Genomic DNA, 26,016 nt, shown 5'->3' on the forward strand with positions numbered 1-26,016 from the left:
TATTAAATCTGAGTTTGTGTTATTTCATCTTGGTAATGAGGTATGATTTTCTTTCTCCTTTATAGATAACTCACTATATAATCCTGGGGTAGGAGTAACATGATTGTAGTTGTGAACCATTCTCATACTTCTAGGGCTTTCCTGGTTTTCTACAGGTTTCACTGTATAGCCATCCTGGTGCTCTGTGTAGGCAAAATCCCACTTAAACAATTCTACTTAAATAGGAGCAAGTGTTGAAACAATATTACTGGTTAGAACCTTGTATACAGTAGGCCTTCGATAAGTGTTCATTGAATTAAATGGGATGGTTATAAGCATGCATGATTACAGTAAAGATCGTATACTTTCTCAATCTGTGCTAAAGTAGAGACATTTTAAAGGGAGAATCTGGATATTAAGTAAAGTCTGGATAACTGATCTTCCTAACTGAGCTCTAGAATCAGAAGAAGGGTTGTGTGCTCTTGTGTACTAAGCACTGGGAAAGTCTGACAGTGACATTAATGGGTTTTTAGTATTCCCTCCATAAACTTTGTTGTGGTTAGGTAAAAGAGGTATGTGCTATTTCAGGGAGAGCTCCTGAGGCTTTTTTTTTTTTTTTTTTTGGAAGCCCTGGAAGAGGCAGTTCATTTACAAGGCCAAACTCTGGAGCAAAAAGATACTTATTGCTGGTAGAATCAGAGCAGAGTCTGAGTGATCTTGTAAGATGCCATCAGAAAACGATGCATCTCTTTTACTCCAAGAATTCCCTTTCTTAATAACCTGCAACATGTCCCTGAACAGTCTTGAAGACCTACTTGTTCAGTAGTTTTACTCTCAATTTTCTGTCCTTCATATTGGAAGGTTTGATGGTGGACTTCATCTAAGCCCTGCTACTTCCTGGTGTCTCTGAATTTGACTGGTCCGAGAATAACATACACGGGATAAACGTGTGCCTGGCACATAATGACTGGTCAACAAATGGTGTTTCCATTCTTCATGAGATGGTGCTTCTGCATCAGCTACTCAGCACAGTTCCCCACAGTATATGACTCCAAGGTCATTGTTCCTGCAGAACCCTGGAGCTGAGCTTCAAGAGGTGTCTCAGTGTTATCAACTGATTTTTCTCTTTTAATCTTTGTCTTTTTGATCTGTTCTTCCATGTTGACATCTGTTTTTTGTGTATTTTTGTGTGTTTTTTCCCCATGTAAAGCATTTTGCAAACTTGCCCTGGCATTTTGAAGTAGATGAGGCTTAGCTCCCTCTGAGCAGCAGTTTTATTTTGTTTTCAAGAGCTTTGCTCAGAGCTGGTGGTAAGGTATCTCTTGCCTTGAGAATAACTGAAAAAAAGTGATTCTGTTATTTTCCACTCATCTTCTTAAGTGTATGTTTTTTAGAACTCTGTGTGTGTGTGTGTGTGTGTGTGTGTGTGTGTCTGTTTGTGTGTCTGTGTATCTGTGTGTATGTTACTGGGGTTTGAACTCAGGGCTTCATGCTTTCTCGGCCAGAGCCCTACCACTTGAGCTACTCTGCCAGCCTTTATTGCTTTGGTTCTTTTGGAAATAAGGTCTTCCTTTTTTGCTCAGGCAGGCCAGAATTGTGATCCTTCTATTTTTTGCTTCCCACAATAGTTGGGATGACAGGCATGTGCCACCATGCCTAGCTTTTTCTGCTGAGATGGGATCTTGCAAACTTTTTGCCTGGCTTGGCCTGGAACGATGACCTTCCTTATCTCAGCCTCCCAGATAGCTAGGATTGTTTAATACTTCTTGCTTTTTTCAACTTTTGCAGTGTTTTGGGGACATAATAAAAAGCAAATATTAAATTATTTAAAAATAGGTTAAAGTCCCAGGCAACAATTAAATCTGATTAAGCCTTAGGAAAATCCTTTAAAATTATGAGAACTTTCTAAAAGGTGATTGGGATGTGTAGACTTTTCCAGTGGTTTCTTCCCATCATTCTTAATTTGGAGGATCTATACCATCTATCCATGACTTTAAAGGGAAATGTTCTTTTTTTATGTATATTTGGGGAGGTGGTTGTATTTGAAGAGATACCTGTGTAACAGGCATAAAAAGTTTCCAGAATGATCATTAATAGCACTGTAAACCACTTCAGAAAGGGTTTATGCCCCTATTTGAATATTTCATTAATCTTGTTGGATTTACCTTATGAGATGTGTAGTCTGAAAGAAATGTGACTGTTTTTTTAAAGATACAGAGTTTATCTACTTAATCTTTGCAATAGAACTTTTTTCTAGGACACCAACCTTGCTTCCCAAACTAGGTGAAGAACCCTTTAGGGTAAGCTCTGGGTCTTAACTATCCTCATGTTATACTTTAGGAGATAGCAGAACACAGGCCATGTTGCTGGCATCCAGTAATTTTAGTTGAGCTTCCCTTAATCTGTGAATTCTTCCTTTTCCTCAGCTAGTCATTTGGAAAGTATAGAATACTGAGCCCCATCCCAGGTAATCGTCAAAGCACTGGATTTCTGCAGTTATTTAAAGTAACTTCAGGCCAGTTAGAGCCTCATTTTGAAGTTAATATTCAGCTTGGAATTCCTTAGTATTTTTCTCCACCATTTTACCATCAAGTGAAAAGCAGGAAAGAGCACTAGCCTAGCCTTAAAAGCTGAGTGAGAAAAATAAACTTGGACTCCTATCTAATAACATACTTGAAAATGACCTCAAAATGGATCAAGATATAAATGTTGTAAGAGCTAAAACTATAAACTCTTAGGCAAAAACATATATAGAAATCTTTACAACCTTGGGTGGGAAAATGGTCAGAAGTAAAGTAATAAAAGAAATTCATAGGTAAGTTAAACTTACCTATTAATTAAAAACTAAAACCAAAATTAAAAACTAAAAAACTGTTGGGCCTTAGAGGACCCTATCAAGAAAGTGAAAAGACAACTTACAGATGGGAGAAAATATTGCAAATCATTTGGCTGACAAGTGTGTAGTATCTAGATTATAAAAAGAACTCTGATAACACAATAAGAAAAAGGCAAACAATCTAGTTTTTAAAATGGACAAAGAGTTAGGATAAATATTTTTCCAAGAAGGTATAGAAATGGCCAATGAGCACGTGAAAAAATGTTTAGCATTGTTAGTCATTACAGACACAAAAGTCACAACCACAGTGAGAGGACCACTTCATCCTAGGATGCTATAGTTGAAAAGATAGCTAATAACAAGTGTTGGGAAAAAAATGGAGAAATTAGAATCCTTGTACGTGTCTTCTGGGTATGGAAATAGCATGTCTGCTTCCAACCAGCCTGACATTTCCTCAGTTTAATCAGAATTATCATAAGAGCCAGCAATTCTACTCCTATGTATACATCCAAGAGAAGAAAATTTTGAGAATTTTATCTCAAGAAAAAAAAGAGAGAGAGAGAGACCTAGTTGATAATATAATGGGGCTTCTTATATAACTGTTGGAAAAGCTGCAACATATGGCAGTGACTAATCATAGTTTTTATTACTTCCAAGTTGGTTATCATTTGGTGATATGATTCAAGTATGTGTACCTGTTAGTCTTGATCTCCATATTATTGCACTGTCAGGAGGTGGTAGAACCTTTAGTCAGTAGGGCCTAGTGGAAGGAGGTTAGATAATTTGGAGGCATTTCCTTGAAGGGGATATTGAGACCATAGACTCCCTCTCTTCCTTTTCCTGTCATGTGCTCCTGTCCTGATGTGCTGCCTTGCCACAGGTCCAAAGCAATAGGCCAATCAACCATGAACTGAAACTTCCAAAACTGTGAGCTTAAATACTTGGAAAGAATATAGGTCATATGGGTAAAGCCAGACTTTAGGTACCAGATGAGAGATCCAGAAAACAGGCCTGGGCTCTATATTTGAAATTCTCTACCTTAGAACTCATCCAATTTAAAAGAGAGTAGGAACATGGAGAAGGGCCACTCAAACTTGAGAGAGGGCTTGACTCTCTGGGAACTTCTGTTTTATAGTCCATCCTGTCCCCATGAACCCCCAGTCAGACGATGAGTCTTAGCCTTAAGAATGCATCTTGAGGAGGAGGTGGAAGGAGAGAGGGAGAGGAGAAAGGGGAGGAGGGGGAGGTGGCTCTCATCACAGAAGGGATCTCAACACAGGAGGGGGAGGTGGCTCTTATCACAGAAGCAACCATTCCCCCCATGCTCCAAGGCTGAGTTTATTTTGACATTGATTTCTTGTTTCTCTTACTGCTCTCTGGGGATATATCACAAAGAAATTTAATGAATATTTTTTTGGTCTACATTTATTTGATGCATGACCTGGTGGCTAGAGAGCCATTGTTACCTTTCTGTTTTCTGATTATTAGGTACTATGTAACTAAATCAATAAGGAAGAGAATGGAGAAATAGCTCTGCTTAACATTTCAGAGTGATAGTGTCTATAAATATTTATATTTTCCTGAGATGCCTTTTTTTTCCTCTGAAATGCCGACTCTTTCACAGAGATTCATCACTGTGGTAGGGTTGTGTATTAGGTAGAGTAGGGGGGATGAAAATACATTTTCCCCAGTAAGTTTTCTAGATGTCTTTCAAAAGATAAATAGAAAAGAAGAAAACTCAAAGAAAGGAATTTTTCATTCTAATAAATGGAGTTCTTTCCCCCTGGGACATTGATATACTTAGCTAGCCTTTTCTCACCCAAGAAAGTAACAGTCAGGGGAAGCATGAGTATGTAAAGGAGTGCTCCTGAAAATCCAAACAGGCTTGGTTGCCTTGCAGCTTCCTGTGAGTTCTGCAGCTTCCTGGGCCTCCTGATCCCAGTGTCTCTCCTTTCCTTTTTCTTCATTTATCCTTTTCCTGACTTCAGCCCTGTCTGCTAGGGTTGGTACCTCCCCTCTTGCTTTGACAACCAGGATCATGGGAGAGTCCCCGGGAGTAACCCAGGACTCAGCCCTCCCAGATTAATTACCTGAGCCATAGTAGGAGCTACCTGCCTTCCTTGGCAAGAACAGAAGCCTGGGCAAGGAGCATGAAGCTGCTCCTAACAGAGTTCTCTGGTAGTAAAGGGTTGCAGCAGAAAGCCAAAGCAGTGCTTCCTTACTTTGTTGGTGTTAAGCATCTTTCTGTATTTAGGGATAGGCAGGTCAGCTGGGAGAGAGCTCTGTTCTTTTGCTTGGCTTGAGTTACAGCGTCCTGGTATAGAGGTAGACTAGAAAATGGAAAGCCATTTAGTATCAGTGCATGCAGTTTGGGTTAAATAGAATCTTTTTGAAATATAGGGATCATGAAATTTTATAAAGTGAGAACCAACCCAGAAAAGGTTGAGATCCACTGAAATAATGGAGGAGAGCGAGTACCTGTGTGTCTGGTCCCTTCTGGCCATCTTTGGTGAGTGACACAGAGGTAAAAGCCACAGTATTCAGAGGACTCAACCTCAAACAATAAGAGTCAGTGTGTGAATTTTAATGGAGTATTTTGGTCTATTTGTGATGTTATAACAAATACCCAAGACTGGGTAGTTTATAAATAATAAAATTGTTTTTCACAGTTGTGGAGGCTAGGGAGCCTGAGATCAAATGACCAGTTAGTTCAGTGCTTGATGAGGCTACTATCTGCTTACAGGACCACCTTGTTGCTATGTCCTCCAGAAGAGGTCTTCATATGACAGAATGAGGATGAAGAGACTGAATTTGCCTCCTTAAGCATTTTAAAAAGGCACTAATCACGTCCCAAGGGCCCTACCTCTCACTACTGTTGCATTGAAGACTGAATTCCACTTGAATTTGCGAGGAGACCCAGTCAATGTAAAGCAGAGCGCTTGCTCAGCGACTGCTCATTTAAGTCACCTTCTGCTATACTAGTAATCATTCATCTTCCCCATGCTTGATCATTTTATTGCAAGGTATTTTTAAATAGCCTCCTCTCTGTGTATGATGGTAGTGATGATAAAACTGTCAACTCCAGTTTGATTGGGAGCTGTGGTGATGTGAGAGTCCCCATGGATAGCTGTGGGTGTCACCACTGGATCACACTGAGTCTCAGCCACAACATCTCTGTGAATGCTAATTAAAAGTCATCTGAACTCTCCCCTCTGTCTTGCATACAAATTTATCACTGCAGCTTTCTAGACAATGTCAGCAGCTGTTTTTAGACAATTGTTTTAAACAAATAATGAATTTAGGACATAGTTTCATGCTTGTGCCACTGTGTTGAATGTGGTTGAGGTTGAACAGCTCTTGCTTGTGCTAGAGGCAATTCCTGTCTGACAAGAGTGTTACCCACATGGGTCTTGCCTGGGAATGCCCAGAATGCCCATATTAATCTTGGAACTTTTAGCAGCCTCAAGGACTCCCACCCACAAAGCCCTCTAGAGCCATGACTTCATCCTTGGATCATAGACGTTGGAAGGACTTTTGTGATCAGAGCAACTTAGGCTCATATTCCAGATTCATTACCCTGTGTTGCTCTGTGGTTTCCTTCCACAATCCCGTGGGAGCTCATGGAAAGCAAACCTAGGCTTCTTTCTGGATGACAGCATCTGGCAGGATGACAACATCAGGACTCTGTGGGAGTCATATGTGTGCTCTGAGTGTTGAAACCCCTTGGTTGTAAGACCAGCCTTATTCCATCCTGTTTATGGCCCCAAAGTTCTCAGTGTAGCATCTCGTGCAGTACCAGTGATGATCAGTGGTGCCAACTGACTGGTCATGCTTCTCCTCTCTGTTGATAATATCCTTGCCCTGAATCTGAGTCTTATGTTTTATGTCCATGAATCACTTGGGCCCTCGATGTTTACATCTGCATTCTAAAGTGGTTGTGCTGAATGTGGAGGGAGATTCTACACAGATGCTTCCTGTCTCTGTCCCTTTATAGAGTAGAGGGAAATTTTTCTAAGGAAGAAAGCTATTCAGTTTCATCAGGATTAGAGTACTGAAAGCGGGATTGTAATGTAGTTAAATTTATTTACCCAAAGCCAAAATAAACTCCAAAGTATTATAGTCTAGCACTCCAATAAAATGCCCATATAAGATGCTTACAGGCAAATCTGGAAGAGACTAAGTTCTACATAGCTTCATTCATACTACTTTTGCAAAAATTTTCTATGCTATAATGTAGTTTTGTTGGGTGTTATTGAATGGTGGTATTTCAGGAAGATAGGGACCTTAGAGGCAGATATACCCAGATTAGGGTCCCACCCCCATCATGTATTGGCTTTGTAACCTTGGGCACTTCCTATATGCCTGTGTATATGCCCACACCAACATCTGCATCTATGACTATATTTACATGTTCCTAGACACATGTTTATAGTTTCTTAAAATTACTTTCTTATATTTGACTACACTGTTGGTCAACTCACATCAAAAGACCTACATTTAGGAATATTGTACTAGTTGAAATTCTAATTGGGCCACATTTAACCTGACTAAGTGTGTCAGTTTGGTAGGGCTTTCATAAAAAAGTACCACAGACTGGGTGCTTTAAATGACAGAATTTTATTTTCCCACATTCTGGAAGCTGGGAAGTCCAAGATTATGGTGTTAGCATAGTTGGTTCCTTCTGAGGGCTGTGAAAGAAGGACCTGTCCCAGACTTCTCTTGTTAGCTTAGCCCTTGGCTGTCTTCTGCTTGTGTCTTTACATCTTTCTTGTGTCCGAATTTCTCCTCCTTATAAGAAAACCAGTCATTTTGGATAAGGGCTGGCTCTGTGTTAGTCTGTTTGCTGTCACTGTGATGACATACCTGAGATAATTAACTGAAAAGGAGAAGAGGCTCATGATTTCAGAGGTTTCATTTCATGGTCATTTGGTCACATTGCTTTGGGCCTGTGGGAGCACAGTATGGTGGTAGGACCACATGGCTGTGGAGGCCTGCTCACCTCATGACAACAGGGAAGCAAAAGAGAGATAAGAAAGCAGTTGGGTTCCTAATAACTCCTTCCAGGGCACACCCCCAGTGACCTAACTTCTTCCTACAGGCCATACCTCTTAAAGGTTCCACCATCTCCCAGTATTGCCACAGGCTGAGACCCAAGCCTTTAACACATGGTCCTCTTCAAATGCGGGACATTTGAATCCAAACTATAGGAAACCTCAATGAATTCTTTTTAACTTGATTACATCTGTAAAGACCACCTCCAAATAAGGTAACAGGCATCAGTACTGGAGACTTCAACATATGAGTGCTGTGAGGTGGGGGGCGGTGTACAGTTCAGCTCCCAGCACTAAGTTAGGGCTAGTTTGTACATTAGTTGTACATGCCATTACTGACAAATAATGAAAGGTCAAATTACAATTCTTGTTAATGAGGCAGGGGTCCTTATGTTTGGTTCTTTCTCTCTTGACTTGTCATTGCATTTATTTTGTTATCTTCCCACTTTTACCTTGAGTTTCTTTGTTTGTTTTGTTGGTTGTGGTACTGGAGTTTGAACTCAGGGCCTCATGCTTACTACACAGGCACTCTACCACTTGAGCCACTCTGTCAGCTCTATCTTGAGTTTTATATTTGGTTTTGAAATTGTTTTACAAGAATAAGCCCAGGTAGTAGAGATACATAATAGATGTGACAACATCTTAAAAATTATCCTTTAAAATGCTCTGCTAGCTTCAATTATGCTGTTGAGAGTTCAGCATTTCATGTTATCTACCATGAGAACCTGATTTTTTTCCTCCTTTTGCTTTTTGAAGTAAAGTTTATAGGTACAGACTTAAAATATACTATGTTTTTGTTATTTGGAAATGTAAATTTTGTCCTTAACTCACTGATATAATGGGCAAGACTTTTGATCTGGCTTTATTTTATTTTATTGAATACAGGATAAATTGTATTCTTTCAGAACCCTTCAAGTTAATAATATCCTTTTTGTAATTCTAGTTTGATCTAGTGGCTCATTCTAGAAACTTGGGCTTACAGGAAGTAGAGTAATAATATTTGCCAGGCATGTCCACACTATTTTTTTTGTATTAAAGTCTGGTTTAGTTCTCTCTTCTTTTGTCATTTACACTCTTTGCAATATATTTTACAATTTATGTTAAGCTTCTACCTTCTCTGCCCGTTTTCTGTAAATCTGATTTATTGCCTGTTTCAGGTGGTTTTTCTCCTATTCATTCTGTCTCTTGCTCTTACAGCAAAGGCCTGGATGGCAAGATTGTTCTATGGAGTAGATTGAACTATAAAACCTGGCTGATTATTGGCCTTCCCAGTTGTTAATGCATATTCATTTAGCCAACCTATAAATCAAACTGCTGATAGCCAAACATTCAGATTCTATTATTTCTCATTGTCTTAATGTCGTCTGGGTTGCTCTATAAAAATATTGATGAAAAAAGAGGATATGCAGCTTAAGAAAATCTGAAATAAAAATCAAAAGAGATTTCAAATAGAAAAATTGTTACTGTTGCCTTATTTATGATAGTGAAAACTTGTAAATAGCTGATACACAAAACCCAAAGTACAGCTAAGTAAATCATAGAACCTTATGTTGCAATATTTTATATACCTATTGATGTTAATTCTATAGTTTGCAATACTGTGGGAAGTAATTATAATGGAATTAGAATGGAGAAACTCAGGATTCCGAATTATGTACAGTGTATTATGTCAACTACATAAAAATATGCAAAACACTGAAGGAGATGTATCAAAATGCATGAAGTGCTTATCTGTGAGTAGAGTGGGTTCAGGTAGACCTGGATATAATCCTTCCATTCCTCCTGTGGTTTTCGCTTACTTACAAGGCATAACGTCTATTAAGCCTACTTTATTCAGGGCAAATGGGACTTTGCTCACAGAATCATTAGGCAAAATGCTTAGTTCAGTGCATGACACACAACATTGCAACAAGTTCAAGTTCAATTATTAATAAAAACATTATCAATAATGAATATTTCTCCCATTTTGCTGCTCTCTTAACACAAGTACTCTATTTCTTCATGTTTATGCCTGTTTTAAAGAATGTCTGTCAACTTTTAAAACCACTGAGATCTCAAACTCTTATTTATTATAGGCTTGTGTTGAAGATTCCGTGTTCTTGACCTATAAAAAGGGTTTAGAATCAGTGACAGGTACATATTGTCTTGTATGTTATCTGCTACCATTACAAAAATTTTTAAGTAATGTAATTTTTTTATATTTCTGAAAGGACTTACATATTCTATGTAGAGATCTAAACCTAATGACGTTCCAGTTTGAGATAAGGGCTACTGTAAGCTATGTGTAATTTAACAGCAACATGCCAATATTCAGGTGTAAAATGAGATGATCTTAGAGTGTGTGGCCATAGAAAAGGATCCTTTGGAAAATTGAATCTAGTCTGTGAGTGCCAGATTGGTCCTGCGATGATCTACTGATGGACATGGAGTGTACAGAAATGAAAAGTTTAGTTATGTCCCTTGATTTGATTCAGCTCTCCAAGTATATGCCAGATTTCTAGATCAGGTTTCCAACAGAAATGCCCTTCTGATTTGTGGGTGATAGATTAACATAGATGAGTGGCATGAATACATTTTTAATTTTCTTTCCTTTTTCTTCAGAGTTTCTCATTGTAAAAGCCATGCGATTGCCTTTGCAAGTGATACACAGTGTGAGGGTGCACTTTTCTTCACTGGTCCTCTCAGTGAAAGGGAAGAGCTCAAAGTGGGAGATTTCTTCAGTTTCTTCTTCAGTGAAGCCACACATGACCGTGTTGTTTTGCATGGTCGCTTCACCATCCAAATCATGCTGCTTTAGGAGAAATTCTTCAGTCCAGGGGTGGGCGGATGCTAGTTTGGTATCAAATTAATCAGGAGAGTGAGGAAGGTCCCTTGGGAAAGAACTTGTGTGCAGTTATTTTCCCATATTCCTCCAAGTTCAATATTGAATTCCTCTCCCTCCCTCACCCTAGATCACAGTAGAACAAGGCTCCATTTTTTTCCAAGTAAAAGCTGTTATATCTCTGTGTGCATCTGTTGTCCTGAGATTTTATGAGCTTGTCACCAAGGTTCAGAAAAACCAAATAATGGAAGGAGTTATTTCCTGTTCCCCAAATAAATAGTAAGTCATTCATACTTCTCCTGGTCTTGACCTTCTCTTCTATTTTTCTTGAATGTGAACTTCTGTCTTTATAAACAGCCTATTTTCTTTTTTTTTTAATTTTTATTGTTTTATTATTCATATGTGCATACAATGCTTGGGTCATTTCTCCCCCCTGCCCCCACCCCCTCCCTTACCACCCACACCGCCTCCTCTCTCTCTCCCCCCGACCCCCTCAATACCTGGCAGAAACTATTTTGCCCTTATCTCTAATTTTGTTGAAGAAAGAGTATAAGCAATAATAGGAAGGAACAAGGGTTTTTGCTAGTTGAGATAAGGATAGCTGTACAGGGAGCTGACTTGTATTGATTTCCTGTGCATGTGTGTTACCTTCTAGGTTAATTCTTTTTGATCTAACCTTTTCTCTAGTTCCTGGTCCCCTTCTCCTATTGCCCTCAGTTGCTTTTAAGGTATCTGCTTTAGTTTCTCTACATTGAGGGCAACAAATGCTAGCTAATTTTTTAAGTGTCTTACCTATCCTCACACCTCCCTCGTGTGCTCTCGCTTTTATCATGTGCTCAAAGTCCAACCCCCTTGTCGTGTTTGTCCTTGATTTAATGTCCACATATGAGGGAGAACATACGATTTTTGGTCTTTTGGGCCAGGCTAACCTCACTCAGAATGATGTTCTCCAATTCCATCCATTTACCAGTGAATGATAACATTTCATTCTTCTTCATGGCTGCATAAAATTCCATTGTGTATAGATACCACATTTTTTTGATCCATTCATCAGTAGTGGGGCATCTTGGCTATAAACAGCCTATTTTCAATCATTTGAATGAGTTAAGGTATAAAAGAATTCAAAACCAGAGTTCAAGTCAGACCCACCTTCTATCTCTAGCTTATAATGAGGGAGGAAACAGCAGATGGACCAAAAAGTAGACTCCAAGAGGACTGGAATAATGGATGATTGATTCAACTGTGTGGGTGAAAAGTGAGATTGCTGGAGAGCTGGCACTGAATTCTTAGTGGTCTACAGAAGATGATAGTATCTTCCACACATAGGCTGGAACTTCACTGGTCTTTCCAGATTCTCCTATTTTATCTACAAAGGGAAAATGGGAAAAAATCTGTTATTTTCTATCTTGTTGAGTACACCCAGTAACAGTGCAGCTGTAAAAGTGCCATTAAGTTCTCCAATGCCAAAACACCATCAGGTGAAAGCATTGCCAGTTTGTTTCGGTAGTGACTCAGCCCAGGAGGGCAGCTTCTGGAGCAGGGATTACAGCTGAATGCCCTGAGAGCTGGAGGAGGAGGGTGAGCCTCCCAGGCCTTGGTGGTGGTAAGATTACTTGATAGAAACAAAGATGTGTGTCCTGGGATGGCAGGGTGAATAACACTGAGGGACTGGACAAGAGAGTGGCTCATTTCAGATGCACAGGGACTTGCACACATGCCAGTATCATTGGTGTACAGAGTTCTTTGTGGGAGTGGGAGATGGAACGTGGGCTGGATGGTGGATGTGGGCCTTGATTCTTGGGCTAAGCACTTTGAACCCGACCCAAGTGCTATGTGCATTAAAAATCAGCTCTAAGCAGAATTACAAAGATATGGACACAGAAGCATCTCTTCTACTCCCTTTCTACATGTCTTCCAGAACTTCCCTGAGCTGTGCTGGAGTTCTGGATTCTTCCCTTCTAGACAGTGTTGGCGGGGGGTGGGGGGCAGTAATAAGCAATTTTATAGCAAAGTGTAACTAGAAACACTTTGTGTTTCTTTGTGATCAGTAATATCTTTAATGATGGGATCTCAGGTGCTGATTCCAACAGCTGCCTGACAATAGGAGGACAAATTGGAAGGATCCTTGAGGGTTCTAATCAAACTGTGTGTATGGCATTCTTTGTTCATTGTGGCAATGTGAAGAGATCTTATGGTTTTTTTTTTTCAGTATGACTTTGGGAAAGTCTCTAGACCTCAAAGTTATAATTTCTTCATCTGAGATTAGAAAACAATATCCAGGTTCTTTCTCATTATTCTATAATGAATTCTTAGTTCTCTTTGTGGAAGTAAAAATAGGGTCTTGCCCCTCCATTCATGCATTAAATAAGTGTGTATTGAGTCCTTCTTCATGGCAGATATTCTACTGTGAGCAACACAGTAGAGCTAGTGATTTCTTACTTAAGTGACTGGTTCTTTTTTTGCATTTCTCATTTGCTAAGCTAGTGAACTTCATCTTGTAAGCCATGAGGTTGAACTTCAGTGGTCCCTGAACGGCTTATTGATGAGCAGACATAGTTTGGTCCAGTGGACATTGGACCTCAGCTCATCTTTTAGTCTTGATATTAGTGTGGATGATTCCTAATGACTAAAAAAAATCTGGTGAAATCTTTCCATGAAGTTAAATCCACAAATTCTTACTGAGAATCTGCTGGGTCCTTGAGATTCAAAAGTGACTATCGTGATGTTGCTCTTGCTCTCAGAGGGCAGGAGGGATCTTAGACTGTGATGTACATCCATCTGGTGGATGCTGAACAGACAATAACACACTAGTAGCTCTGTGGGTTACTTAAGGCCAACCACTTGGCTGGAATTTTATTGACTTACCTGGCCTGTTGCTAAGTTCAGACCTGTTTGGGTGGTTAATCATTTCTCCCATGCTCTTGACCTTTTAATGGCCATTCCTTCTAGTTGAAGTATTCAAAGTTAAGCAATAGTCCTGGACTCTCTTGCCTCTTTGAAAGAAAACCAATGAAGGATTTTTGGGTGAGTGTTTTCTCTGTGTTCTGGTCTCCCCACTCTGGCTGCACAGGGGAGCATGGTGGTCCTAGCCACATGGAAAGATCATGTCAGCTGTGTTCATGGCTTGAGCTTACAATTGGAGGGAGCCCTCCCAAGTTGTGGATGTGGGGACTAGGGGAGCCTCTGCACTTAGGCTCTGCCCCCTGGGTTCTCAGCAGTTGAGAAGAGGTGAAAGGGTCCAGTGGAGAGATGAGGTTTTTAAGGAAGGCCTGGTAAAGTCACAGAGAATGCAGCTCCTTGAAAGGAGAACAAATGGGACACCCTGCTGCTCCCTCTTGACCCCTTCTTTAATAAAAGACAGCTGGCTCCCAGGGTTGACTTGACCTAGCTTTCCATTGTGGATATCAGTACATGTATGTGCTTGGTCTGCTCATATGAAGTCTCAATGTTCATTGTGAGCTGAGCCCCCATGCACCTGAGTCCTGACAGCACTGGAGGTCAAGACAGAGACCTTGACATTTGAGGCACCACTGGGTAGCTGTGACCTAGTGCACCGTGAGTTCTTGTCAGAGAAGCCACCTCTCTTCCTCCCTTATACAGGAGCAGGTTAGTGCTGAAGAGAAGGGGAAACCCCTTCCTTCCTCAACAGTACTATGCAAGAGCAGAATTATTCACTGGAGCTTGTGATGTAAACACCAATGAAGACTGGTTTTGTAAAGGCCCACGTGTTACAGTGACATTTGGTTATGTGAAGCAGGCAGTTGTTGTATGGGACCATGTGTCTGTCACCTGTAGAGGAGGGAGCAGACATGAAGAAAGAGGCAGGTATAACCATCCATAATTGGGTACAGGGGCCTTCCAGTGGGTCATAGTGGACAGAGGATGGGAATGGTCTCTAGCTCTTACTCTCCTGGAGGTACAGGATCCCACTGAGGTGAGGTTACCTAGCCCTCTGGTCTTGTCAGGTGGGCACAGTCCCTCTGCTTTATAGGGGAGTGGGCAGAGTCCTCATTGTGCCTCCTTTAGGTTGCCCTGGGCAGAGTTTATTGATAAACCACTGAACAGCAGGAGCTAGTTGTGATGCCAGCCCTGTCCCATAGGGGTGGCACTTTTTCCTCTGGAGCTCTGAAGTCAGGGGAATCTGAGTGATCTCCAAGTCAACAACCTAGGTGCTGAGACTTAGACAACTTTATGGCTCATCCTTAGACAACTCGATGTCTACGAAAAAATCCAACATGTTTTTGTAGAACGTGTATAAGGGTCTGTGTAGTCAATAAGGGCTCACTAGAAGGTGAGCTCCACATGAACAGGAATCCTGTCTGTCTTTGCTTCCTAATGCCTATTATAGTGTCTAGTACATTGTGGATGTAAACTAAACAATAAAATTACTTTTGCAGCTCATATGATAGCTGAATACAGCACACTGCTTCCAGTGTTTCTCCAACCCCCCACGACTAATATTACTAATTAACCCTTACCTAGTAGTTTCTATGTGCCTTTAACATACTTAGCCCATTTAATTTTCTAGCAGCCTTATAGGAAGATCTATTATTCTCTACCATTTTATAGAGGAAGAGACTGAGGCAGAGGGCAGCTAAAAAACCAGCTCGGGGTGGTGCATCTGGTAAGGCCGGGCTGGGGTTCTCACCCCTTGAGTCCAAGGGGTGGCTACTCATCTTGACCAATGCAGAAGCTCCTTGGCTGGAGCAGGGCTTGTTTATTCCTTCTGGGTGAATGAGGATGTGCCCAGGTAACCTCCTGAGCTTGTTTACATCTCCCTGGGACTAAAAAGTGTTCATTTCAAAAGGAGAATGTCAGAGTTTCACCACTGACATCCACTGGTTCATCATCCCACCATAAGACCAAAGAAGGGTTGCTCTAAGTGACAGTCATACGTATTAGTGCAAAAATGGCTGCAGTGAGAAGAGATTGTAAAGAAAAAATAATGACTTTAATGAATTTATATCCTATTTTTAACAAGAGGAAAAAAAGACTTAAACTCCATTATGAGAACATAAATTGAACTGAAGTAAAAGAAAACAACTGGGACAGGGTCATAAAATAGTGGCAGGGTTTAGCCTATAACGATGCAGCAAAAACTTGTACACCAATTTGGCTGTGAGCTTTCTTGCAGCCGAACAGGGAAATCTGATCCACTCTCCTAGGTGCCAAGTCTGCACCATTAAAAGCCTGAAGGTATAGGAATTAGCTGTGGGGTTAGGATACAGTAGTGGGAACAAGCGTTAGTCACAGGTTGTGCTGCCCAAAAAATGGCACAGTTGGAGAAGGAGCGGACATTGTTATCAAGACTTGGTCTGAGCTGCACTGCTTGCTCAGAATGATAGCAAGATGTCTCACAAATGTTGAAAATACACATGCATCTTCGGCTGACATTCCTAGGTGGCATATGTTGTAATCCTACTTTCTTTTTGCTGTAGGGCAAAGCAGGGTACTTAATGGCAACTAGTGGCCATTTTGCATGAATCTCAATCTGTTTGGAGTGGTGCTAGAAGCAACTCATTGCTGTGGGGCTTGTAGGATAGTGATTACATAACCATTCAATGATTGATTTCAGACCTCATCTAGGTTTGGGCATGCAAGTAATTACCTTACATGGTGGCAATGCAAGTATCTGGTTTTTATAGATAAATTATAGTTTATAAAGCATTTCTAGCCAGACATGGTGCTCATGCCTGTAACCCTACCTACTTGGGAGCCTGAAATTGGGAGGATAGCAGTTCAAGGCCAGTCCAGGCACAAATTTCATCAGACTCAATAGCTAGGTGCACTGGTGCACACCTTTCACCCCAGCCACACTGGAGGCTGAGATTGGGAGTATCAAGGCCAGCATGGGCAGAAAAGTTCCTGAGACCCCATTTTATCAGAAAAAGCTGGTCATAGTGGTGCACCACTGTCATCACAGCCATAGTGAGAAGCATAAATAGGAGAATCCCCATCCAAGCTGGGCCAGGCAAAAAACAAGACCCTATCTCCAAAATAACCAGAGTAGAAAGGGCTGGAGGCATGGCTTAAGTAGTAGAGCAAAGCTCCACTGGTTCAGTCTCCAGTACCACCAAAAATAAAAAACATTTATGTGCATAAATTGTATTCTTAGAATATACCTGTGAAGTAAATTGTTAGTTTGGTTTCATGCTTGAAGAAATTGAATCATAGTAAAACAAGGAGCCAGAGATAAGAAGGTGACACTGGATCCTTTCAGTCTAGGACCTCTGGGCAGTGTTCTTGGAGAATGACTGGTTTGGTTTCTTGGATTCTTCTTTTTTAATGTGTTCCTATATAGTGATAGTGAACCCTTATTGCAGTAGTTGCTATAGGGTGTGATATAAAAGTTGAGAACGTGAATCTCATAATCTCTGGTGTTCCTTGTTCTGTTGAACATCTACCCTGAACTGAGAGTCTTGTCTGTCTTCTGTGTGACGATAGGAGGAGCCATAATGGGAACAGCTGGCCAAGCCCTGAGCATCTGGCCAGGCAGTTCCTTCTATGGGAACCAGCTTCTTCCTGCTTTCTGAAGGGCAAGAGAGGGGAAGAGACAGGTGCAAAGGTACAAGGCATTGCTGACCTGAAATTGAACCTGGACCACAGACTCCTAGTCCAGAGTCATTTGTATGGACCAAGATTTGCCCACTCTCCTCTCCAACAGACCCAGGGAAAGGAATGTGGGCCATTTGTAGAGTGGAGATCACGCATGGTGAGGAAGGGAGCTTAGCTGCCCTAGGTCTGCCTTAGAGCCATAACAAGGTGGAAACCATGTCTGTATGGATGACTTCCTGATGGAGTTTGCAGCAACATGTGATGCACACTTTTGGACAAAAAGTCTAAATTCATAAAAATCAAAGCTTCCCCTTTCCTAGCAGGCCTACTCAGAAGATGAATTCTCCTGACCCCACCACTCCACTCAGGCTCTGGCCACCCCCAACTGAACCGCTGTTCTCTGGATTGCCAGATTCAACTGCTGTTTTATTCCTCATCTGACCCTCTGTCAGCAGGTGATATAGTGATCAGCAGTCACACAACACAGCCAGTCTCTCCCTTCTGCTGATGCGCTTTCTTCTGGGCTCCACCCTGTCTACTGTCCTCCTTCCCCTATCCTAGACCTCCTCTGCTGCTTCTCTTCCACATCCTGATTTAGATGTCCTTCCCAGGACTCCATCCTTAGAGCTTACCTCTCTTCCTCATTCCCTAGGTGGTCTTCTTAGTCCACCTCTCCATGGGATAAGTCCCAAAGAACCTCACCCCAGATCTGTGTCTCTGCAGTTGATTTGTTCAGATTTCCCCATCATGCCATATTTTCTCTGCTACTCTCCTAGATGTCTGCTTCCCAATCTTCTGAACTTCTCTCCTGTGTTCTTTGTTGACTCCGCACCCCAGTTCCTACTGTATCCTACAGGGCTCCCTGCTTCTCTCTGGCTAAATGGGAGCAGCCCTGTTGTCATTCCCACCACCACCATCACCACCACCACTACCCTTTTTTTCTGTGGTGCTAGGAATCAAATCCATGATCTTGTACATGCTAGGCAAGTGGCTCTACCACTGAGTTGCATCCCTAACCCCATTCCCTGCTTTTCATATCTGGCTGCTCTGTGTGTGCCTTGCTCCTTGCTCCAGTCTCTATCCTTTGCCTCCTCCGGGGCTGCGGTATTCATTCTACTGCTGCATTTGGCTTTCAGGTGATCATGGCTCTGTCTTCCCTTTGAGCGAGCAATGTCTGTGTGGAGGAGGACTGCTCATTTGCCCTTCAAAAGTCTCAAGACACTTAGAATACTTTTCCCAGGGAACAGAAAGAATTAACCATCTTGCACTCTATGCTGCATCCCATAAAAAGCATCCATGACAATGTGGAACTCCATGGCCTTCCCCACTGACTGTTGTCTTCAGCCATGCTTAGATCTCAGTGGGTCAGGAAACCCTGCAGTTTTCACCAGCCCCAGGGGACAAACAAACCTGTAGAGTGACATAGCCCAGCAGATTTGTCTAGTTAGCTCTTGAATTTAAATTTTATTGCCCTAAATTGGGGAGTGGGTTGGTTAACTATGCTTATAAAAAGAAAGATGGGAGGAGCTCACTATATGACTTCAGAAGTCCTTGATATTGCAGGTAGAAATTTGTTAAATAATCGGAGCACCTCTGCCCTGTCAGCAATTTCGTCACTGCCAGGCTGGAGTAGTTTGGGGTCAAGTTCTAGTGAGCTCTGCATTGTTTGTGGACAAATGCATCTTGACATTTCTCAAATAAGAAATACTTACACACATCCATAGACAAAACACACTGAGAATATAAGCAGCAGTCAGAATGACTTTGCAGTGGAGACAGCCTGAATGGTGGGCAAGATTTTCAACTCCAGCATTTTTCCATAAGTAATTATCTTCAGGGCTTGTTTCCTTGTTTTTCCAGACATTCTAAGTGAGACCCTTTGAGTCATCTAGGAAAATGGTGGCCTTGTCCTTAAAGATTTGTGTCCGCCACTGCAATGTGGTGAAAACCATGCAGTTTGAACCATCTACAGCGGTGTATGATGCCTGTCGAGTCATTCGGGAACGGGTCCCTGAGGCACAGACTGGGCAAGGTAGGTCATGGCTCTTTGCTGCCTTCTGAAAATGTTTGTGTGTTGCTTACTTTGTAGTTAAAGGAGCAAGGTCTTTGAGTGGTGCACGTGCCTCCAGGAGTGGTGTGCTTTAAATGTCTTCTTGGAATGGACACTCCTTGCTTCCTGTGTGAGATCTGGGATGACAATGACCACCACATCACCTTTGAGTCTTCAGCACGGCCACGTCTGCTCAGCCCTCCCTCACATCAGCACCACACGCTGCAGTTTACAAACAACTTTTTAATGTATCTTCTCATTTTCCCAATAAAGCTCAAGGAGCCTGTCCTGACACATACTGGCTGTGGGCATGCTGAACTCTGTGTCCCATGCTTGAACATTTTCTGCCACCGTCAGGGCCTGGAGCAAGTTTTAGATTGCAAGCCCTTTGAAAGAGCCTTAAGAATTTTATCTCAAATCTTTTTAAAAAGGCATTTGTGATATGTTTTGTTTGTTATTTGGTTAAAACACTGACCCCCATTAATCTGAGTTTAAGCAAAAGCCATTCACACAGTTGACTTTCCCTTTCCTTTTGTCTCCTTATTTAGGTGCTTATTTGATTGACAACTGAGAAATTGGGATCACTTGTAAATAGATAAGGCTTCTGTATGAAAATAGGTCAAAATTACCTTAAAAACTGAATGTTGAGAATCAAACATGACATTCAGTGTAATTATAAAGGAACAGGTCTTCTTGAAAAGATTTGATTTTTAACTGGGCACTTGGTGGCTCACACCTGTAATCCTAGCTACTTGTGAGGCTGAGATTGCGAGGATCGTTGTTTAAGGCCAGCCCTAGCAAATAGTTTGAAAGGCGCCATCTCCAAAATAACAAGAGGAAAATGGACCAGAGGTCTGGCTCAAGCAGTAGAATACCTGCTTTACAAGCACCAATCCCTGAGTTCAAACCCCAGACCCACAAAAAAAAAAAAAATCCCTTTTTCACAGAACTCTTTTAACACTTGCTCTGGCATTATTTATATTACTCAAAATGCTATGCTACATCTATCTTAGCTAGAAATAAAACAGTTTGTTGACAGCTTTTACCTAAGATTTGGTTGTCCATTTGCTTCTGATACCTTTACTTTCCAGTTCCTTTTCTATTAGACTTTTTAAAAACTTCTTTGGCTGGTTTGCAATAAGGAAAGTATATGTGTATAAAGACCCGGAAGTTGTTTTTCTGGGAAGCAGCAGGAGCTTGGCCCCTCCTCTGGGTCTCTGAGGTTTCATTAATTAAGTTAAGGAAGAGAGAAGTCTGTGTAGGAAATGAGGCAGATCGCTCTTCTCCTTCAATGCCTTGAACTCCCTAGGTAGGATTAAGGGCTTCTATGGAGAACACAGAGTTTAATTTCCTGACTATTTCCCTGTATGAGGGATAGTTGGGAGTGAGGCTTCATCTCACAAGGAAGTTCTACCAGTCTTTTATGAGTGTGTGAGACGGGGCCTCACTAAGTAGCCCAGGCCGGCTAAAGCTTGTGAGCTTTCTGCCCAGCATACCAATGTTTATAATATGCTCTGCTGTTCATCATTCATGGTATCAAGGCTACTTGTCCCCGATGTGCCTCAGTGCCCTTGGGCTTAGTGGTCACTTGCTCAGTTTCTCCATGGTTATTTTGTCACTCCATGAGTGCTTGGCCTGGTTTTTACAGCAAAGACTGGAGAACAAAATCAAATTCAGTTTGACAGTTGTACTACTTTGTTTCTGGTGATTCCCTAAATTTCACATGCACCTCTGGCCCAGTGTCCTCAGAAACATGAACTTTGTGTACAGTGATTCTGTAGCTCAGCTCTACTCCTGCCCTGGGCTGTGGGAAGGGAGCCTTCCTTGCCAAGTCGGTTCACTTGAGCTTTGGTTCTGTAATGGCTTCATAAAGCCATTCTGCCTTCCCTTTTTCTCTCTGTGTCTGTTCCAGCTTCTGACTATGGGCTGTTCCTTTCGGATGAAGACCCGAGGAAAGGGATTTGGCTGGAAGCGGGCAGGACACTGGATTACTACATGCTGCGGAATGGGGTATGCCACTGGTCCTGACTTGTTTTCTCATTGCTTTGGCCCTGGGACCTTCGTAGAAGCCACCACCGTTGCATTATTTTCATCAAGGGCATCTTACTAACAGTTTCCGTATAGTGTACTTCATGAGGTTGTCCAGTGTCGAGAAGATATATGCAATGAAAATTCTCGAAGTTCCTCAGGAGGACTAAAATAGTTTAGGGTTGGTATTTTAAGCAGTGTTTCCATGTCACTGTTGGACTTGATCGTGAGTTATGAGGTAAGACACAGCATCTTCCTGTAAGTAGGTATCCCTAGGACTGGTATAAGAAAGTAAGTATTATCCTAAATTGAAGTGTGATCTTAAGGGTAAAATGAGACTGGATATTAGTCAGTATTTTGTTTTTGAAAAGAAACTTCAAATTGGCCATGTGAGTTTAATAACCTTCAGTGATAACCACAAAGCAGTTGTTTATTGGAAGTGAGAATGAATGAAGAAAGACATATTCAATGTTCTAATCCACTTAAACTCCAAGATAATTGGGTTTTTGTACAAAGGATACAGTGGACCTGTCAAGATTGGCCAGTATTCCATAAAACAAGAGTGAAATATTTGATTAATTAATTTTTCCCTCCATAGTTCTGCTTGTAAGAAGTGTAACTAAAGAGACAGAGAGAAAGACCTCAGATTTTAAAATGACTCCCAAACTTATTACCTGTTTGGCCTTGCCATTATTGTCTTTCACTGCAGTCTTGCAGAAACCATTCTGACTGTGATATGCCACTACTATGCAGAATTATGGAGATATTATTTATGTCTTTTTATACAAGCTGCATATGTTGCAAATACATGTATAGCAAAAACATGTTTTAGTAAAAATTGCTTGTGATGGCATAATGACCAGAGAAGTGCACTACTGTCCTTTGAAAGGGCACAAAGGCATTTTCCTCTCCTCATGCTCATTAGCAAGCTCTCTCCCAGCCTTTCAGGAGGACATCTGCCATTTTCACTTTGCAGAGAGTAGTTTTCAGTTATTGCAAGCTACACGCATTCCTTCTTGATGTGAAATTTCACTACCATATTTTTTAGAAATCTTTATGAAAGCAATTATTTAGCCCTTAAGATTTTATATTAGTCATAGCAACACCCCCATGAAAACTTAGGGAGACTTTCAAAGAAGTTTTTGGAAGAATGAGGAAATTGGTGGCTGCTGGAGACTCATTGTTCAAAGAAAAGTATCCAAATCTGTTGTCTGCTGTCCCACTGAGTGTGAAACATGTGTGTGGCTTGTGCTGTAGGATATTTTGGAATACAAGAAGAAACAGAGGCCTCAGAAAATCCGAATGTTGGATGGATCTGTGAAGACAGTGATGGTGGACGACTCTAAGACTGTGGGGGAACTCCTGGTCACTATCTGCAGCAGGATAGGTAGGCACTCCCAGCCTCTGTGTTCCCATTTGCTTTGATTTTCATTGCATCCACCTCTAGGAGGTGTCTGGGCAGTTTGGAATATGTCTTCACACCAGAGAGAATTCTGTCGAACTCCAAGAGAGCATGTCCACTGATTTGCTGAACCACTATCTAGTATTATAAACACTTAGAATTCTCACTAAATCAGTTAAGAGCTTTGATATCTCTTTCAGAAAACAAAACCAAATGAAAGTGATTTTTCAATTGTGTAAGTCAGCACTTCCTCCCCTGCATTGTATTCCAGCATCATTGATGTCCTTTATCTCCTTGAGTGCTCGTGGTAACAAATAGCCCATGTGATTGACTTTTGGGCAGATTCTCTTCTTGTAGCTTCCATTAATCTCCCCAGAAAATAGCTCTGCCCCCTTCCACATAGCCTTTCAAATATTTGAAAAAGTAGCCTTGCCTACCTTGGTTTTTCTCCATGGAAAGGGAGCCCACTTCCTTTGAACATTTCTTGTTTGACATCAGCTTGCCTTCCTCTGCCTGGTCTCTACTTGTTTTTCAAAAATTAGTAGAGAGACTAGGATGTAACTCAATAGTGCCAGCTCCTGGGTCAGATCCCAACTGACTTCATATGAGGAAGGTCTCCTTCTGTCTTATGCCAACATAGATTCATTGCAATATCTCAGACCCTTGGTGGAAAGAGTTGACAGCAATTTAATCACTTAAAATTGTAACCTAATATCTGTTGTTAGGAATAACAAATTATGAAGAATACTCTTTAATCCAAGAAACCATTGAAGAAAAGAAAGAAGAAGGAACAGGTACACTGAAAAAAGACAGGACGTTGTTACGAGATGAGAGAAAGATGGAGAAGTTGAAGGCCAAGCTTCACACTGATGATGACTGTAAGTGTTTGGGAAGAAGTGTGATCACATGCGTGGTTTCTACCAAGCTTGCTCCTCTGTCATCCTGTATGACTCAAAGTAGGTTTGGGATTTTTGTTTTAATCTGTAAATATTTGGGTTGTGTCACTAAAAGATAAAAGACTTCTAAAGAAAAATGACTCTATTACCATTCCTCATCTTGAAAAAATTCCTTAATATCAAATATACAAATTATATTCACATTTTTCATTATCTTCTAAACATTTTTTAATAGTTCAAATTCATTGAACTATTAAAATAAGGTTGGATGACATGCCACTTCTCTCTTTTAACTAAGTAGGGTCCCTCTCCATCTCGTATTTTTTTCCTTGCAATTTGTGTGTATGTATGAAGAAACTAGATAGTTAAGGGCTAGGGCTCTGGCTCAGTGGTCAAGTACTTGCCTGGCATGTTCAAAGCCCTGGGTTCCATTACCAGCACTCGGGGACGGATGGGGGGAAAGAAAGAAAGAAAAAGGAAACAGATGGTTAATTGTTCAGCTTTTCCTATACATGGATTTTGGTGATTCCATACCTGTAATGTCATGTAGTGTGTCCCTCTGTCCCTTTTAATCCCTTAGATCTGGAGGCTTGCTTAGATTCATTTGTGTTTTAATAAAGACTCTTTCTTTATGCAGTGGTGGCATACACTTCCATCAGGAAATTGTTTCTGATTGTTTTTGGGGGGAAGATGTTACCAGTCATTGACAACCATTGCTTAGATCCATCATTTCCCTAGGGGTTAAAATTGGTGACATAATTCTACCAAAGCAAACACATTTTCCACAGCCACACAGTTAGTATGTGGAGAAGCAACATATAACCCCAGAGGCCCCAGGGGCCATGTTGTGTGTACCCTGCTGCCCACCTTCCACTGACAGTATCTGAATTTATTACCCAGCTTACTTAGGCTTTTCTTTCAACCTATTTGTTCTGGCCACAGCATTGGGATGACATCATTATTATCATTATGTTTATTAATCTTTGGTGTGGCTGTTATTTCCTCTGACTCTTTCTCTAGTCCCTTTTCTTTCTGCCTCTTTAGAGTTCCAGTTACATAGTTCTTTCCAAGAGACTTTAATAAACAAGTCCCAAGGAATAATTAATATCTCCACAGTACTCTACCAGATACTGTGGGAGCTGAGGACTGGCAGACATTCTGTGTGCCACAGTCACTTAGCATCTAGTGAAGCTGGTCATAAATACTTACCCATAGCATATGTGTTAACACAGAGAGCAGTGGAGGAGAGTGAGCTGGAGGAAATGTGCAGGAGAGTGATCCATTGCCGTGCACCTAGGTGTAAGGACAAGATTCTAATGGCTGAGATTCAAGTTGGCCAATGAGTGATGGGGACTGTCTGCTGTCTCCACCCTTCAATGCTCTGTCTGCCCCCACTACCCCTTCCTCTTTCCCACTTGGAGTCAGAAGTAACTTGTTATACTCTGTGTCTCTAAATTACCTCATTTGATGAGACTAAAGAATCTACTCTTAATTTAAAGGAAAAGTCTAACTTGGTTTCTTAGTACAGAACACTGATTTCCTCATCCCCCTCACCCTCAAGGTAGAAGGGAGATAGTATACATAGGTTGTAGTGCTTTATCTAACTTTAGGAATGGCTGGAATTTTCTCCCTTCTTTGTTTTTTTGGTTAGTGATATGGCATATAGAAATTACCTTGTGAAGTTAAAAGGCACTGTTTTAATAGAAGTAACTTTAACTGACCCTCAGCCTTATATAAATCCACATGCTGTTTTGGTAAATCCCTTTGAATTAATAGGAACAATGAATGCAGTTTTTCATGTTTTCTGTTGCAGTAAATTGGCTGGATCACAGCCGAACATTCAGAGAACAAGGAGTAGATGAAAATGAAACGTTGCTGCTTAGAAGGAAATTTTTTTATTCTGATCAGAATGTAGACTCCAGAGACCCAGTGCAGCTGAACTTGCTTTACGTCCAGGTACATTATTTACTACTCAGACAATAGGTTGGGGAGTGTCAGGAAGCTCCTGGCTCTGTGTCATGAAGAGCAGGAGCCCAGCTCTGGCTCCTATGGCATTCACAGTATCCAGCATCCAGGGACTCTGCTTCTGGGTTCCTCATATATGTTTGATGGTGTTATGTATTGGTGTCAGACAAGATCTGGCTATCCAGAGGAAGGCCTCATTGGACCTTTCTGTGACTTCCCAGATTGGGACCTGGTGGCCAGCACTGTCTTCCATCTGGCTTTGAGAGACAATTGTGTTCATTTAACTGGCTTGCCATTTCAAATACACTAAGGCTTTATTAGCTAGAATCTTAGTACACAAAAAGTATAGCAGTCAGCAAAATCAGTACTTCTCATTAACTCAAATAACTCAAATAATTTTGTCTTCACCATTAAATAATTGTTTAAATTCTGA

At 41.2% G+C, this 26,016-nt stretch overlaps 1 protein-coding gene across 15 annotated transcripts in view; it reads left to right on the top strand.

Annotated features, from left to right (window-relative positions):
- Tln2 (talin 2) overlaps window positions 1–26,016 on the top strand; it is a 409,346-nt gene that overhangs the window by 200,995 nt on the left and 182,335 nt on the right. For 14 of the 15 annotated variants that reach the window (XM_074066109.1, XM_074066110.1, XM_074066111.1 and 11 more), the window contains 5 exons: window positions 19,103–19,274; window positions 21,205–21,302; window positions 22,578–22,707; window positions 23,448–23,600; window positions 25,432–25,574. In XM_074066109.1, coding sequence (XP_073922210.1) covers window positions 19,139–19,274; window positions 21,205–21,302; window positions 22,578–22,707; window positions 23,448–23,600; window positions 25,432–25,574 — 660 coding nt within the window. In that variant the 5' untranslated portion in view covers window positions 19,103–19,138. Of the gene's footprint in view, window positions 1–13,645; window positions 13,712–19,102; window positions 19,275–21,204; window positions 21,303–22,577; window positions 22,708–23,447; window positions 23,601–25,431; window positions 25,575–26,016 lie in introns of those variants that run through there. The other variant, XM_074066114.1, reaches the window with a different exon arrangement.

This window comes from Castor canadensis, chromosome 2, assembly GCF_047511655.1.
Source record: "Castor canadensis chromosome 2, mCasCan1.hap1v2, whole genome shotgun sequence".
Classification (NCBI taxonomy): domain Eukaryota; kingdom Metazoa; phylum Chordata; class Mammalia; order Rodentia; family Castoridae; genus Castor; species Castor canadensis.